Genomic DNA, 17,230 nt, shown 5'->3' with positions numbered 1-17,230 from the left:
CTTGAAAGTATACTAAGCTTTAGAAAAAGAAAAATCAAAGATCTTCAAATGGAAGTGATGGCAAGCAAAAGCTTGGAAAGAAGAGTGAGATTCTGATGGCTGTGAATAGGTAAAGGGCACTCTGAACAAGAGGCCTGCTGCTCTCAGCTCTTTCTCCTGGTGAAAGCCACTTCCTATCCCTGTTCGAACTGGCCTATTAATAACAGCCTAGGCAACCTACCTATAATTTCTTCTTAATTTACCTTGGATCAGGAAAAAGACTACAGGATTGTCTAATTTTTAAGTAAATTAAGAGATAATGTAGTTTGGAATATCTGCTGGCACTGGGTCACCTGACACCCATAGCGACTCAATGTTATCCTCCCTCCTCCTCCTCTAGCTAGCTCCAAGCTAAGCTCAGTGTTAACATGACATCATGTTACAAGGCTGCAGTCTTGGCAGTTCACCAAGTTACAATATAGATTTTGCTTAATTCCAGAAGCTAGTGTGTTCAAACGGTTGTAGAATAAAGAAATCACAGCTACGTCACTCAAGCATCTGTAACTTATAGGGATGCCTTTGTGACTCTGGAAAAATATAAAAATTGTAACGTAATACCTACCTCATGTGTTAAAGGTAGATTTACGAAGGCAAGCAAATAAAATACAGGCATACCTCAGAGATACTGCAGGTTTGGTTCCAGACCACAATAAAGCGAGCGTTGCAATAAAGCAAACTGTAATCTTTTTGTTGGTGGAGGATCTTGCCTTCGATTTGTAAAACATGCAACATCTGTGAAGTGCAGTAAAGCAAAGTGCAAGGAAACAAGGTATGCCTGTATGCCTGTAACTTGCTTCTACGATTTAAGAATTATTAGAATCTATTTAGTCCATGACAATGTTAGGGAGATAGATAGTAGTAAGGAGTTTGGTTTATTTTTCGATCACAAGTGACACAGTCAATGAAAAACTGAGAAGCCAAGGACCGTCACAGAGTCTTCATCACCAACAAATAGCTCCACACTATAAGTAACTACTATTTCCAACTTATCCAGGTCATGTAGGCACTAAGGGGCAGAAGCAGGACTCCAGCCTCACAGTATGACTTCATACTACAGTATTAATTTAGAATAGGTAAGAAGTGAGAAGGTAGGCAGGAGTAAGTGTATCACCTTTGAAGACAGGTTTAGCTACTCAGTTTCCCTGGGGAAGATGACAGCATGGGAAAGGGCCACTCACTTTCCCTTGGTAAGGTGACAGCATGGAAACTTGGTCGACATATTAAACAGTGAGTACATAGCAAGGAGGAGGGGAAAAAGTACTGCAGCCAGCTTGAAGGGCCCCTTAATACAATGCCTAGGATTTGTTTCGATACATAATGTCCACAAATGGCCAATTTACTATAGGATGAGCTGTTGGATCTCTATTAAACATGAGAGTTCAAGATTATCAGGACTTTTTGTTTGCTTAAAGACTAGGGCCATCGTTTAAAAAGTCAGGAAGCGAACAAAAATCTGAACTATATTGTCTGTCCACTCAATCTTATCTGTTCAGAAAGACCCCAGTATCCTTTAAATATGGGTAGTGAAGTTTTGTCCTGTAATTCTAACAACTCTTGGAGATTATACAGATCAGGAGTCAACAGTAATACGCTCTTGTTTCCTAGAAGCTATTTCATTTTCAAATTAAACATAGCCTATGCTAATAATTTTGGACTTTCAGAAAAGATTTGTGTTTGTCATGATATTGCTAGGGATATAATTGAGGGGTTAAGCTTTTTGCAAGAGCTGACCATTAGAACAGGAATTAGTACATGAGGCACTTCAGTTAGGACTGAACTCTGCTGCTACCTTCCCCACTAAGAACAGAACAAATGGAAAACAAGCTTACTTCCTGGGAGTAAAGGGAATCAGGGATTCCTTTACTTTTTGTGTAAAACTTTTCGTGTAAAAGGCCAGAGAGTAAACATTTTAGGCTTCTGGTCAAATATAGTCTGTATATTATTTTTTTAACAATCCTTTTAAAATGTAAAATTTATTTTTAACTCATAGACTGCAAAAAACAGGCTGTGGACTGGATTTCACCCACACATAGGCTATAGTTTGCTATCTCTGGTACAGAAAATAAATGGGAATGCATGTGAAACGGTTTCTGGGACTTTATTAAATAATGTAGATTTGGGGCAAATAAGAGGTGAAGTAAAGACAAGCTATTGTCAAGTAATTATCTGAGCCATAACAGCTCACAGTAAACATGAAGAGGACACAATACAGCTACCTGTGAATACAGATAACACTAACTGGGAAAAGGAAAAAAAAAAAGCACAGGAGGAAAGAACAAAAATAAAAAGCTCGTGAACCATCTCAAGCCTTCAAGAAAACTTCACTCTACTGTAGGGGAGAGGCTGGAAACAATGGCAGTGCAGCTGTGTGCCTGAGTTCACCAGTTAAGAACTGAAACACTGACTTCAGTGAACCTTTTCAATAACAATTAGAAGAGAGAAGTCTATCAGAACTCTATTGTTGTCAGCGGCCTCCAGTGAGCTAGGACAGGAACTGTCTACAAGTCTTGCAGCTAAAGAATGGTACATAAATTTAACTCATTTAAGTGAAGAGACACATTTAAGTACACAAAAGCAAACTGTACTCCCTACTATGTAACTTACTTTTTATTGAAAGGATCTTGCATTCAAGATGGATGCTTTCTGGGTTTTGCCACACATTTTAATGTTAAAGGTTAAATTTTCTTTACATGCAAGTAGTGTAGTTTTCCCCACATGGGATCACTGATTACCACAAGGGTTGTCTTTTTTAACTGAAAAGCTAACAAACTGTCTAGTTACATGTCCTCTAAAACCACAAACTGAGTAGTAACTGAGTGCCTAGCCAACATATTCAAAGCTGAGAGGATTAAAAATGCAAAAACAAGTCCTCAGATCCAATTACGGGAGTCCCATTACATACGGGCTTTACCAATACCAGAGGTATTGCTTAATTCCAGGAAGCTGGAGGACACCCTAATAACCACCACTTAGACATTTACCTCAAAGAGCCTTTTTCTAGCTTCCAACTCATGAATAAAAATGTTAATTCTATTTCAGAAAACTTTTGCAAGTTGTTTTATTTACAATGCCAACTTTTAAAAGGTCACTAAAGTTAACTAGACAATAAACTAGACAGAAATCGCTTTACAAAAAGAGGGAAAGCCCAAAATGCCACTTTCTATAGAGAACCCACAGTTCGATTTTATTTAGAGCAAAGAAAAAAGAAACTTTTGATCATACTGGAAGAAACTCAGCCATAGGTTTGGAATCTGTACCCAAACAACACATGCAATGAGGACAATATTCTGCTAATACAATTGATTTGCTGCTGCATTTGTCTACTGTTTGCCTAATATTAACAATTATAAACAGAGCAGTGCAACTAGTATTTGGAATAATCCTTACAGTGTTACAGTGTCAGGCACAACATTTCACTTCTCTTCACACCACTGGTTCTCTTTGCGTACCTAGAAGAGATGGATATGAGGAAGTACCTTAAGTAGTCTTTCCCAATATTACTACCTAATATTAATTGATCAATATCCTGTGAGATGAGTCAGAAAGGGGTGGATGGAAAACTGAATAAAAAGGCAGTGGGCAATTATAGCTTCAGCTGCCAGAGCTAACAACAAATTCAAATAGTTCATTCACATTATTTCAGTTTGTAGCTGTCAACAAAATCATTCTGATCTATTCATCCATTTACTAAGTTGCTCTGATATATCCTAACACACAACCATCATAGGACCCACTTTTCTGAAGTCACAGCTTACACATAAGGTCTCAGGTACCTTAATGTTTATTTTTTTAAGAAAGCAGTATATTTAAATGTTTAGACTCACAAAGACAGACCCATCTCTAAGAGAGAAAATTTTTAGGATACAAAAGGTAGCTAGTATACCTCAAATACAGTCAATACTCCTTGATACAGACACTTCTTTTCCTGGTATGTTATAGGTTTCATTCTCTTTTAAAAAGCATGTGATCAAGAACAAGCTGTGGGCTACCTACCTGGGCTTCTTCTTCTTCAGTAAAATCATTTTTGATATTGAAAGTCTTGCGAATCTCCTCAGGAGTTTTCCCCTTGATCATATTGGCAACAGTCTTGCATGTAACATCAAGCAAACCTTTGATGTCTAAGTAGTTTGCAGCCTGTAAAGTGATTGTTTTCATTAAAATGTACTTGATGTTTTAAACTAAATCCAAAGTTAGTGACTGGCAATCCATATGTAATTTAAGCTTAAAATGCTAATTTTAAGAAATCAAATGGAGAATAAACGAGGCAAGTTCTTCTGTGAAAGATATTTTTACATCTTTTGTTATACTTCTATAATTCTGAGTCCTTATGCTGCCTTAAGCAAACTATACACACTACACTTCAAATATTAAAAGAATGGCCACTACTGCTGTGTGTGTACATCCAAGTGTAGACAAGCACATGTCAAATCTTGACAAAAATATTTAAAGAATTCAGACAAAAGCAGTTATTGCATTACCTTTGAGACATAAGAAGTTACTGCATTACCTTTTATTGATCTTCTGAAAGAATCAGCTTTTGGTCTCTGATTTTCTGTTTTCCAATTTTCTACTGATTTCTGCTTTTATCTTTAACATTCTCTTTCTTCGGGTTTAATTTCATCTTTTGCTAGTTTAAGGTAAAAGCTCAGATCACCGATTTGAGACTTTTCCAATATAAATGTTTAGTGCTATCGGTCCCCCTCTAATACTACAAGGCATCTCATAAATTTTCATGTGTTCTATTTCCATTCAGTTCAAAATACTAATTTTTATTTTTTCTTTGACTCACAGGTTACTGAGAAATGTTAGTTTGCAAATATTTGCAGATTTTTCAGATAGCTGTTACTGATGACTAAATTCCCCTGTAACCATAAAACACACACACTGTGTGTGACTTGAATCCTTTCAAACTTGAGACTTGTTTTACAGCCCAGAACATGTCTACCTTGGTAGTACACACTATAAAAGAATATGTATTCTGTTGTCACTGATGTCATTCTATAAATGTCAATTAGGACAAGCTGGCTAATAGTGTTTGTTATTCAAGTCGTCTATACCCTTATTGATTTTCTACTTGTTTTATCAATTATTTAGAGACATGCTGAAATTTCTATTATGAATTTGTTTATTATCCTTTGATTTTTATTTTTTAACTTTTTGGAAGTTCTGCTTTTAGGCAGGTAAATATTTAGGATTGTTATGTAATCTTAATGATGAACTGATCCCTTTATCATTATGCAACAACCATCTTTAATCCTGGTACTATTCTTTGCTCTAAAATCTTTAATATTTTATTAATACTTTAATAAAGTATTAAATAAAGTATTTAATAGTCGCTCCAGTTTTCTTTTGATTAATGATAGCATAATACATCTCTCTCCACCCTTTAAACCTAATTATGTCTTTATATTTAAAGTGAGTTTTTTTTGTAGCTAGAATAGCTGTCTCACATTTTTTTATCCAATGTTACAATCTCTACCTTTTAATTGTGGTATTTAAACCATTTATATTTAATGTGATTACTGATGAGGATTTAAATATAGCACTGCATTTGAGTTCACAGAGTGTTAAAATTCAGTATCAATGAATTTAACAAATTTAACTCTACAAGTACTAAAGGCTTCGAACTAGAGATATCTTGTAGCATGCATTAAAAACGTACCAGTATAAGCTCAAAAAGTGTTCCTTGGTCGACTTTCAGAAATTCTTGGTCCCAAACCGGGATATCATCTGTTCGCTTTTCTTTGTTCTCATCATCCTCAGGAGGAGGAGGGTCATCCTTGTGGTGGGTGCACCACTGAATGACCTACAATAACAAAAGTTCATTCCTCTGCGGCATTTTGTCACAAGGTGTTCATTCCACTGCTGGGGCAAGGTTATTCCTACACCAGACTAAGAACTAGCTAGAAGTTGACTTGAATAATAAAGTTAGTAGCCAAGTTCAAAAAGCAAAAATGAAGGCTGAGGAATCTTCACAACTCTAGAGGGTGGAAGATTTTATATAAGTGAATACTGCAGACTGATTACTATATTTGACCACATTAAAAAGCTTTGAAAAAAGATATATAAAGTCAGGACAAGGGCTGAAAAATACCTACGACATGTACCACCTACAATGGATTACTCTATAGAATATAAAATCTGAAAAATCACCACAAAGAAATAAGTTAAAGATGTGAACTGGCAATTCACAAAAGAAATTTTAATAGCCAAATGCTCAGCCTCAATAGATGCAAAATTAATGCTACACTCAGATGCAACTACTTTAGATTGCCAAAAAAAAATCAAGGTTTTGATACTAATTGGCAATAGCATAAGAGTAACATGAACTCTTCTACTGAAGAGTGTAAACTAGAGTAACCCTTTTAAAAAGTAATCTAGTTCTACCCAGTGAAGCTGAGTATGTGCATACATTATCACCAAGCAATTCTAAATACCCAGGCATATGAACAAGACTATTCAATGTAATAACAAAGCAGGAAAAGCCCAGATGTTCTTACTAGGGGAATGAACACATTATATTTTCAGGAAGCTGATCAGCTAGACTATGTGTACTATCATAAAGGCCAAAATCAACTCCAAAAGTGTTAAGCTGTAGAATCTAGCTGGTAAGTAAATGGGTGTTTGAAGTATAATTCAACTTTTCTGTATGATTAAAATTTTTTCATAGTACAATGCTGGGGATTACAAACAATGCTGAGAAAAAATAGCAGAGCCAAGAAATTATACTGCCAGGATGCAAAAAAGGAAAAGGACTATTTCTAGAAGAAAAAGCCAAGCATAAGGGGCTTTAATGAAATAAACGATAGCTTTTTAAGAAGTATTTCAGTTGTATAAGGAAGAAACAACAATTAGTATTTGCTTATACAGGCATTAAAAAACTCTTAAAAGGATAAATTAATGCTATTACTTACAAAGGTTTCTGGTCAGACTAGAGACAAGAGATTTTACAATATATTTTTACAGTTTTTAGATCATGTGATTATTCAATATAAAGTTTAAATATTTATAATAATGCAAAAGGATTAAAAAACCTTATTCTCAGAAATGGCCTTATATCATCCAACTCATCAACTCTGACCTTTTCTACTCTACTTTGATTGTTCATTATACTCCAGCCACCTCAAAAGGTACGGCATGATCTTGTCTTAGCATCAAAGCACTTGCTCCCATTGACCAGAACTCTCTCCCCAGCCAGTCTTTGTTCAAAGACCATCTTCTCAGTAAGGTATTTCCTGACCATCTTTATTTTTTAAATAACTAACTCTCCACCTACCAACCCACTTATCCCCCATAGCTTTTCCATTTCGTATATTCCTTATGTTGCACATTTCCCCCACACCTTTAGAATGTGAACTCTGTAAGGACGAGGATTTTGTCTTTTTGATTCACTGCTGTACCTCCTACACCTAAAACTTGCCTGGTACTTGAACGAATGCAAGCAAAAGTCTTTTTAGACGCATTTTACATTATTATAAAATATAATGTTAATTGTAAGACAATACTCAGAAGCCAGAAAGGTGAGCTAACTAAAATATAAAGCTTGTAAGCCACAAAATACTATGAATTGACATAAGACAAGCAAACAAAGTTTATATAGAAACTCTATATAAAGAAATCCTATAAAAAGCCCACAAGACTACAAAATGGATGAACTTTGAAAACATTATGCTAAGTGATATAACTCAGACACAAAAGGACAAATATTGTATGATCTCACTTATATGTGGTACCCAGAAGAGTCAATTCAGAGACAGAAAACAGAATAGTGATTACGAGGGGTTGGAGGAAGGGGCTAATGAGGAGTTATTATTTAACAGGTACAGAGTGTCAGTTTAGGGTGATGAAAAGATCTCCAGAACATCTTCAGTTCTGGAGATGGTTAATGGTGATGATTGCACAACAATGTAAATGTATTTTATGCCACTGAATTGTACGCTTAAAGTTAAAACGGTCAATTTTACGCTATCTATATCTTACCATATTTTTCCCCCCTAGGCAAAGGAAAACAGACAATGCAGAAAATACAAATGGCCAATAATACATGTAAAAAACATTCAGGCTCAGAGAAGAATCGCCTTTTACGCAGTCTAGTTTAAAAAAACTGGTAACAGACGATTGTGGCCAAGAGTATGGAAACATGCAGTGCAGCTGCATCTCACACCAGGGTCAAAAGAAAGCATAAGATGAAACTGCATATGGTCAATGACTTTTGAAGAGTACCATAGGAAGGGGCCAACTGGAGTCAACCATTCCCATCTCTAAGCCTAGATAGTTTTCCCCCCAATAAAACCAATTGCTGTTTTTTCAGATGAAAATACAATTGAAATGGCTGGCTCTGTTAAGGAGCCATGCACCCTGAAAACACTAAAATCCTATTTGATGTGGAGAGCCATTTACGTTTAGACAATAGACACAAGATAAGGTGATCAACTGAAGAAACAAAAGTACATTTCTTGTTCTCAAGCTTTCTTTGAGCCATACTCAATCGGTGCACGAACTATACAAAAATTTTCCTTTTTGCTAAGCATGTACTATTATAGTTCTGCAATTTAAATGTTAATGAAAAAGACTAGACAACTCAAATATTCACAGGTCCTGGTTAAAAAAACTACAACAAATAGAGTCATAATTATACTATGTAGTTTTTCTTAAAAGGAAGCTATTTCTGAATCAATATAGAAAGATCACCAGAATATTGTGAAAAGAAAAAGATATACAAGTGTATAGTTTGCTACCTTACCTTTTTTAATATCGCTGCATTAACATTTGGTAGAGGAACTGGGTCATCATCACCTTCATCATCCATTCCCAAATCTAAGAAAACCAGAAGAGAGTTGCCATTATTTCCTAACCAGGCTATTTCTCAAACAAGTAATTTGTAAGATATGTTGTCTGAAACATCATAAAAAGTACAATACTAAGAATAGTTCTTTCGACAGCATTTAAAATGGGTGGTTCCTAACAGGAAGCCCATGAACCACCCCAAACTATAAAGTTTTATCAAGAGAGTTCTTAATTAGAAGAAAAATGATTTAATAAGGTGACTAAGATGAATGGGCAGCTATTTGGGGAAAAAATGAAGCCAGACCCTTTTATCCTTACTCTTTATACTAAACTCTCTAGCTAGACTGCATTTAGAAAAACAAAACAATGACAAGTATATTACAAGTAATGGAATCTCACACAACAGATCATGCAACCACTGACAAAAACAAGGCAGGTAGCTCCATATATACTGGCATAATTTCAAGATTAAAGTTTTTAAAAGCCAAATATAAAAAGAAATGTTATCTGAATAAAAATGAGAATATACTTATATGTTTATATTTAAAGTATCTCCACAAGAATATACAAGAAACTGTTGACAATATCATGTCTAGGGAAGTTAATGAGAATGTGGGTATATCCTTCGGTGTTTGTTAGTTACCATGTACATATTACCTATCATTTTGAATCTATAGGTTTTTCTGGTAAAAAGACTGAACTTTGATTTTCGAAGTGGTCAGTGAACTCCAAGGATACAACTTAATGTAAAAATCCATGTTACTTAAAGATTCTAAATATTTTTCAAACCAAATGAGTCCATCCTTAAGTTTCTACAAAACTAAAAAGAGGTGCCAAAGAAAGTTACTTAATAGTTAGCATGTACCAAGACTATAGGTCAAAAGTTACTACAGAAGTATCTTGGTTGTAGCGGAGTTATGTTGAGATGGCCAGTGTCGAGTCAAACATTTGAGTCCTTGATATATCTAGGTGCTGTCATAGGCAGTGGAGAGTTAGCAATAAATACAGGAGGATGAGAGGAATTGTTGTAATTTTAGAGTTGATCAGGATGTCTCACTGAGAAGATGGCATTTTAGTAAACTTAATAGAGAGAACACCTAAGCAGAGGAAATAAATGCAAAGGCCTTCTGACAGGATTGACATGTTCTAAAACCATTAAGGAATCCAGTGTTGTTAGAGTAGGATTAGCGAGGGTGAACAGAACAGATGAGATCAACAACAGGGGACCTAATAGTAATAGGGTCTTCTGCATTTTGGCTACTGCATTGGGAAGAGATGATAGCAGGGGGGAAAAAAAAAAAAGAGAAACCAATTATAAGGCTAGCAATAATCCAAGTACAAGATGGTGGCTTAGACAAGGTTTATAGCGATACAAGAAAAAATGGTCCAACTCTATATGCATTTTGAAGGTAGAAGCAACAGGACTTGCCAACAGATGGGAAATGTGAAAGTCAGGGAAGACTAAGGTTTATGACATTAGGAACTACATGGATGGAGTTGCTATTAATTGATATAGGGAAGGCTGTCAGAGAACTGTGATTTTTGGATGGCAGTGAATCAAGAACCCTAGTTTCATAAGTTTGAGATACCAATTAGATATCCAAGAGAAGGCCAAGCAGTTAAATATGCAAGTCTAAAAATCAAAAGAAGACACCAGAACTGTAGGTAAGCCTAGGAATTGGTGTATAGGTGGTTTATAACACTATGAGACAAATGAGATGACCAACAGAATGAATGAGTATAGATATAGTAAAGAAGTCCAATGATTAAGCAAGCCCTGGGGAACTGTAGGCTTTGAAGATAGGGAGACAGAGGCTACAAAAGTGAGTTAACAAGCAAAGAAAGTATCCTGAAGCCAAAAGTAGATGAGAATGATCGACTGTCAAATGCTGTAAAGAGGCCTAGATGAGAAATGAAACATTTCACTTGACAACATGGAGGTTACTGAGTTTAACAGGCAGTTCCAGTGGAGTTTAGATTCAAAACAGTATCTTATTTTCCTTAATGGAGGGAGTCATTCATCGCCCCTCTCCTCCTTCCCACCAATGTCTTTCCCTGATCCTATCTCTGCCAGGAACAAAACTATAAAATGACAATCTCTCAATTTGGATCAAGCCACTCATGCTTTTCCAGAACTAGCATGAAGTATTTTTAATAGGAGGGGAGAGAAAAAAATTACCTATGTAAAATATTTGTTTGGAAAATTAAGACTTAGAGGAATCCAACATAATACGAAAGACCAGCTAGTTTAGATACAAACGTTACTTGAAAGAAGGCTTACGTTACATTAAAAGTAAGGGCCTATGGTTGTAAAGGATTACTTCTGTAGCATTTAAACTAATGATTTGCAATGTTTTTTCTTTGTTGTTGTTTTTTTGCTTTTAGACCTAATGCACAAGTAGCAACAGTCATTCCTTTAAGCTATTTAGTTTCAAGGACTTTGAAAGACACCTGTATCCTGATACTGCACCCTGGACCTGAATAAATCAATCCACAAGTACAGAAGCCAAGATTTTCACTTCTGATTGTCCTGTGATTAGAAGGGTTTTATTTTTGTTTTCCCATAATTAGAGATACTGCAGATGCAAAACAAGGAAAGCAGTAAGTTGCCAAACTCAATTCAAAAAGACTCTAGTCCTCAAGAGGCTAGAATTCTATATAAACCACTAGTATTCAAGATAAAACCATTCGCCACTTATGTACAAATGTGATGGAGGAAAAGAATCATTTAACTGTTGCTGTCTATCAGTCTACTTGATTAAGTGATCCAAGTTGGTGTGGAAAATCATTAAGGAGCCCTATGTTTTTATATTGGCAAATGCTTCTTTGAAGCAGCACAGGACAGATCACTGTGCCAAACACCAACAAAGATAAAACAAAGAACGCTTTCACTGTCAAAGCAAGTATTCAGGCGACAACTGTGGTATCAGTTTCTAAATCTAGATAAAGCCTTACTCACCTGCTCTTAGAGACACTTGCAATGCTTTCACACTCTTATTAGTGACCATACCATAGTTCTTCATTCAACAGGTACCTGATCAACAGTGACTGTGGGATGTACCAAGGGGTCTATGATCTACATATGTAGGTTACCAGGATACAGGACATGATTGGTATCAGCAAAACAGAAGTCACCTACTAAGAAAACAGAAGACACACCCTCTGCAATTCAGCTTCTGCCTCTACCACACCTAATATCTGCTGTTAGAAGTCCTCTAACTCATTAACTGTGAAATCCTAAATGACCAGGCTGCAGCATATGAATCCAATAATCACTCTGGTCATCTCAAAATGCTTCCCTCTTCCCTTGGCTTCCACAAATCCTACTCCACTGATTCTCCACTTCTGACTTCTACACTCCCGCCCCAATATGGCCAACTGCCAACCTCATTTACTCCCATAGATATATACTCTCATAACCCACCATACAAATAAGTCTACAGGAGTCTACAACACAGGGACCAAAACACATATTCAACTGCCTACAGATTGTTACAAAGATCTTTTAAAGGAATCTCAAACACATGTAACGTATTCAAGCCTGAAGCCATTTTTTCATTCCTCTCAAACTTGTTCTTCAACTCTGCCAGCTAAAGTATCACAATTTGATCCCACTCCCAAAACCCCAAGTAAAACCTCGATTTTACTTTCTCAATACATCCTACCTCGGAACAATCTCCCAAAACATACTAATTCTACTAGGTTTGAAATATCACACTGTAACTTCTCCATAAGCCTGAAGAATAACATCAGCCAAAAGGTTCCCACAGCACTACTTGGCACATAACTTTATCAATGCACTAATTATACCATGTGACAGTTTGCCTTGTTTGGTGTCTGTCTCTCTTCCTAGTTTATAAATCCTTCCAGAGCAAAGATCATTTCTCGCTTACCTTCTTTTCACCAGCATACAGCTAGTGCTTGGCACGTACCTCTTTAGTATCTCTTAAGTATCTACACACTACAGATCTTCCCTACATAAAAACATTTGATATGAGTACTGAAAAACATTCTTATTACTACTGAGGTTTTTTCCCACCAATTCTAGAAACTGATTTGTATGTTTCATGTACTATTTATGTCCACCAGTCCACTGGTAGTAATACTAAGAGATCCATATTAACTAGTAAAAGTTTCAAAATGTTTCAGAACCTGTTTTTTTGCCTTACTTCTCTGTTGTGCTGCACATACACTTTGCAGCAGTTTCGGAGGAATAACAAAATAGACAAAGGAAAAAACTTGGTTTAAAAAAAAAAAACAACAGACATCTACTCAGTTTACAATCTACTCAGCTTACTCTCTCTGTTGAAACAAGGTGCTCTATTTAGCTACCATATAGAAGGAATCTCTTTTCCAAAGGCTTGAATTTTTGTCATTAGAAACTGTGAGTCTAAATTTTCTTGAAATAGAAATGTACCAGTCTGAGGTTTGGAAGTCATTTCAATGTTAGCTTATGCATCTATTTAAAAAGGAAAAAAAAAATCATTAATTCAAACAATTCAGAAAGGGTGACCTGTATCAGAAAAATGCAGTTAAGACCTTAAAGATAGGTAAATGTCACCCTTTCATATTCTAAGTACTTTATGACAAATTATTACTTGTATAAATCTGATGTTCACAGGTTATATCAAACTTGTGTTTTCCCCTTTCCCCTGACCAAGGTTTTTTTTTAATAAACTTACCTTCCAACATAGTCTTGATAGTCACAGATTGTTTGGCAATTTCAACATCAACTTCAAATATCTCTCCATCAGAACTTTGCAACTTAATTGAAGGCATCTAAAAAAAAAGGCATTACACTGAATTCGAAATTTAAGAGATTAGTTTTATATGACACTTCATCAACTACAGTCTGTTAAAAGCCCTCTATAACTTATTAACTATAAAATCCTAAGGACCTGTAGTATATAGCCCTGGAAAATACTGTAAGTGATTATTCGCAGGCTAGCAAACAAGTGTTTCTATAAATTTTTTTCAAAGTATAATTTCTAAGAACAGAAGCTTTTAAAGCCTGAACTCGTTAACCGGTATAAATTTAAGAGTTACATTCCATATTTTTGATGCAAAATATATCTAAAATGGACTTACTCTTTTTGCCTGCCTTTCTGCTCTCACTAAATGACAACTCCATTTGCATAGTTAACTGCCATAATTAACCACCTGCAAACTGGAGGGAGGTCAGTCCATAATAAACAAAGCTACCAAATAAGATGGTAATTTTCCTCCAGTGAGATTTCCAGTGAAAAATGAGTTCAGATCCAAAGAGTAGATCAGAATATACTTATTTATGTTTGGATCAATGCAAGACCATATACCAGAGAATAAAAGATTTAAGAATAAGCTGATGTCAATCTAATTCCCTAAACCCAATGAGAAACTTAAACCTGAGTCCTTTTTATCTTTCATTACTGACTGTCCAGGTGTCCAAGTTTGAAATCTTCTGCCAAAATCTTCATAGTAATAACCTATTACTTGCTCTGAAAATGTATTTACTAACTCAGATTAATTATGAGTCATTAGGAAAAAGACACCTCTTACATAAAAATTAAGCAATTAACCTCAAAGAACTTGAGTTCTGGCAAAAAAACCACACACACACACACGCACCACCACCACCACCACCACCACCACCACCAACCCCCCCACCTCCCCTTACCTCTTTAAAATTAAAAGTTCTAAGCGCACACACACATACACACCACCCCCACCCCCATCCTTTACCTCTTTAAAATTAAAAGTTCTAAGCCAGCAACTTCTCAACCATCTTTAGATTCTTAGGGGGCAGAGTTTGAGCGGGACAGGGAAGGGCAGCAATACCTGACTGTAAAAATTAATTCAAGACCTTTTGAAATTTCAAGTGTGGACTTTAAAAGCTCATGCTTCTGACGTATTCGTAATCCTGTGATGTAACTATTAATTTGAAAGTACAGAATTTGGCATTTAAAACATTCACGGCACCCATTTTAGGTTCAAAGACTTAAAACTCATTAAATCAGTTAAAATAGTCATTCATCTTTTCCCATACAATGATCTCCATCCTCCAAACAGACAAGCTGTTAGGGAAAGGAAGAAAAAAGGTAAAGTTATGTTTTAAAAACCATAAAAATATGGTTTTGAAATATCCTGCTCTCACTCATCCATGGCTGGAAAGAACTGAATTTCACTTTTCAGTTCACAAATGTCTGCTTCTCCATGTTGCTTAGTGCTTGCCAATAACGCCCAGAGCAAGGGACCTTCCCTGTGACAGGCAATAACAAAAGGAACCCCAAAGGAAATATTTTAACGCGAGCCAATTTTTAATTACAAAATATTCTGTTCTTTTTATGTTCCATAGTACTGGTATGAACATTACAGAATCACGAATACGGCAATGCAGTTGATAAAATTACTTTTAACCAAAACAACATTTCCATATTTCTTTCAAATAACTCAATAAATAACAAGATCTGCTTAGTCACAGTCAAATTCGTGGATTAGGTTACTCTTAAGGGAGTTGAGATCTTATTAAATAGCAGGGACACAATCGGCTAATCTGTAATTCGATGCACTTTGTAATCCTAAACTCAATATTCAAAGAGACCTTTTTTTTAGTATTATACACCTGAAATTCAGTGCAAAATTTTTAGAGCGTAATGGACGAAATTTTGACTTCACACGCTTCCAAGACTATTCCTTCAATTCTTTAGGCTTCTGTACTTGGAAATTAAATCACCCTCCACGGCTGGCATGAAGTGGGTTCTATCATTATAAAGAAAAAAAACTGTTCTAAGGGACCCAAAATTCTGACACCTCTTTCTAGAGGGCAGAGTGGAGAAGTCTGCATTGCTCTATGACACAGATACATTCTATTGTGACGCTCTGATAAAACCCAAACCTGAAGTCTCCATTAAAAACTAAACCAAAGCAAGTGAACGTCCTATCCCTTTAAAAGTCAGACACCTGGAGTTAAGTTTTTACAAAGTTAAGGCTCCTATAAGTCACACCCTGTGACGATGGTATCTGCTATTACAACAGTTGTTTCAGCAGCTCCAGGCTGTGGCAAAATAAGAGAAATATTCAGAAGAAGCAGGCGACTATCTCCAAAGATTCGGCCCTCGCTCAGTTAGCGAAGACCCGTGACTAGTGACTCCCGAGACCGGGAAGAGAAAGGACGGGGAGCCAGAATCAAGCGCTCCCAGACTACCACCGCCACGCTCCCTCCGACACCAAAACAAACACGACGCACGCTCACGACAGCCAAGGGACCTTCACTCAAAGCCTCGCTGCCACCCCCGCCCTGGGTCCCCGAGGCCGGTAGGCTCAACGCCAAAGGAGGCCCCAGGCCCCAGCCTGGGCCTTGCAGCCGAGCTCCGCGCCAGCTGCCGCCAGCCCCGTGCAGAGAAGGCCCAATCCTGGGCTCAGCTCGCATTTTCGCCTGCCCGCCCGTCCGAGCACCCATGGGGAGTTGTGACGACCCGCAGCCAAAAGAGGCCTCGCCAAGTCGAGGGGCGGGTGGAAGAACGGGGCTCGCCGGCACCTCCCGAAGAACGGGGTCTAAAACGGGTTCCACCGGGCCTGAGGGCAGGCCAGGCCCAGGTGCCTCCCGCCTCGGGTAGGCCAAAGCCCCAGCAGTGCAGCAACGCAGCTCGCAATTCGTGGCGCCACCGTCCCTTCCAGCTCGGTCGGCGGCTACTCACGGTGCTTGGTCTCAAAGAGACAGCAGGCCGGAGGCTGACGAGAGTGGGGCGGCGTCAGCAAACACGAGAAGAGAAAAGCGGAGAACAAGGCCACTATCACGGCGCGGCGCGGCGTCGGCCTTTATATGAGCGGCGCAGGCGCCGAGGACCCCGGGGCCCGTGGCGTCACAGAGCCGGCGGGGCTGGCCACCGAGTTTGCCTGACGGCAGATGGAGGACCAGGTGGGGAGGCGGGACCAGCGCGCCGGAGGGGCGGGGCCGGGCGAAGAGGCGGCGGGAGCGGCGGGGCTTGGTTCTCAACCTAACCCCTTGAAATCGCGGCTCGCGGTTCTCAGAGGGAACAGGGAACTGGATGGGGTACTCCGCGGCCTGCGAGGGTCCTTCAGGCAGGGTTATCCTAAGCCGTGTTAAATAAAGACTCCAGTCCCAAAAAGCCTAGAACGCGTGTGTGTGTGTGTTGGGGGAGGTGCGGGGGCGGGGGCAGGTCTGGGTGTGTGTCTGGGTGTCTGAGTTTGGTATGTGGAAGGGGGTGCTTCTCAAGACGGGAAAGCTGGAGTCAGGGAAAGCAGATGAGTTTTGCAGTCACCGCTCTGAGATTCTGCTCAGGGCCTCAGTGACTTCCACTGAACCTGACATGAGTTAGCCCACTGTCCACAATAATCTATGAGGTGAAATATCGTTACCCTTTTTCTCCTTTAGATGTGAGAGAACAGGTTCCCAACGGTTCAG

The 17,230-nt window shown here is 38.0% G+C and overlaps 1 protein-coding gene across 1 annotated transcript; it reads right to left on the bottom strand.

Annotated features, from left to right (window-relative positions):
• Nucleotides 1-2,121: 2,121 nt before the first annotated feature.
• SKP1 (S-phase kinase associated protein 1) lies at nt 2,122-16,654 on the bottom strand. Its single transcript, XM_006923128.3, has 6 exons — nt 16,503-16,654; nt 13,509-13,605; nt 8,783-8,856; nt 5,702-5,845; nt 4,033-4,173; nt 2,122-3,488 (listed from the first exon to the last, which is right to left on the bottom strand). The coding sequence occupies exons 2-6, from the start codon at nt 13,603-13,605 to the stop codon at nt 3,453-3,455; spliced, it is 492 nt and encodes a 163-aa protein (XP_006923190.1). The 5' UTR covers nt 16,503-16,654; the 3' UTR covers nt 2,122-3,452.
• Between the last annotated feature and the right edge of the window lie 576 nt (nt 16,655-17,230).

The sequence above is a fragment of the Pteropus alecto genome, unplaced genomic scaffold (genome assembly GCF_000325575.1).
Source record: "Pteropus alecto unplaced genomic scaffold, ASM32557v1 scaffold78, whole genome shotgun sequence".
In the NCBI taxonomy this organism is placed as follows: Eukaryota; Metazoa; Chordata; class Mammalia; order Chiroptera; family Pteropodidae; genus Pteropus; species Pteropus alecto.
This window is presented reverse-complemented; position numbering and strand designations above follow the sequence as displayed.

Coding starts and splice junctions, on each gene's coding strand:
- SKP1 (XM_006923128.3), bottom strand. CDS start 13,605: ATGCCTTCAATTAAGTTGCAAAGTTCTGATGGAGAGATATTTGAAGTT. Junction 8,857..13,508: donor TATCAAGACTATGTTGGAAG/GTAAGTTTATTA, acceptor TGGTTTTCTTAG/ATTTGGGAATGGATGATGAA. Junction 5,846..8,782: donor ATGCAGCGATATTAAAAAAG/GTAAGGTAGCAA, acceptor TTGTTATTGTAG/GTCATTCAGTGGTGCACCCA.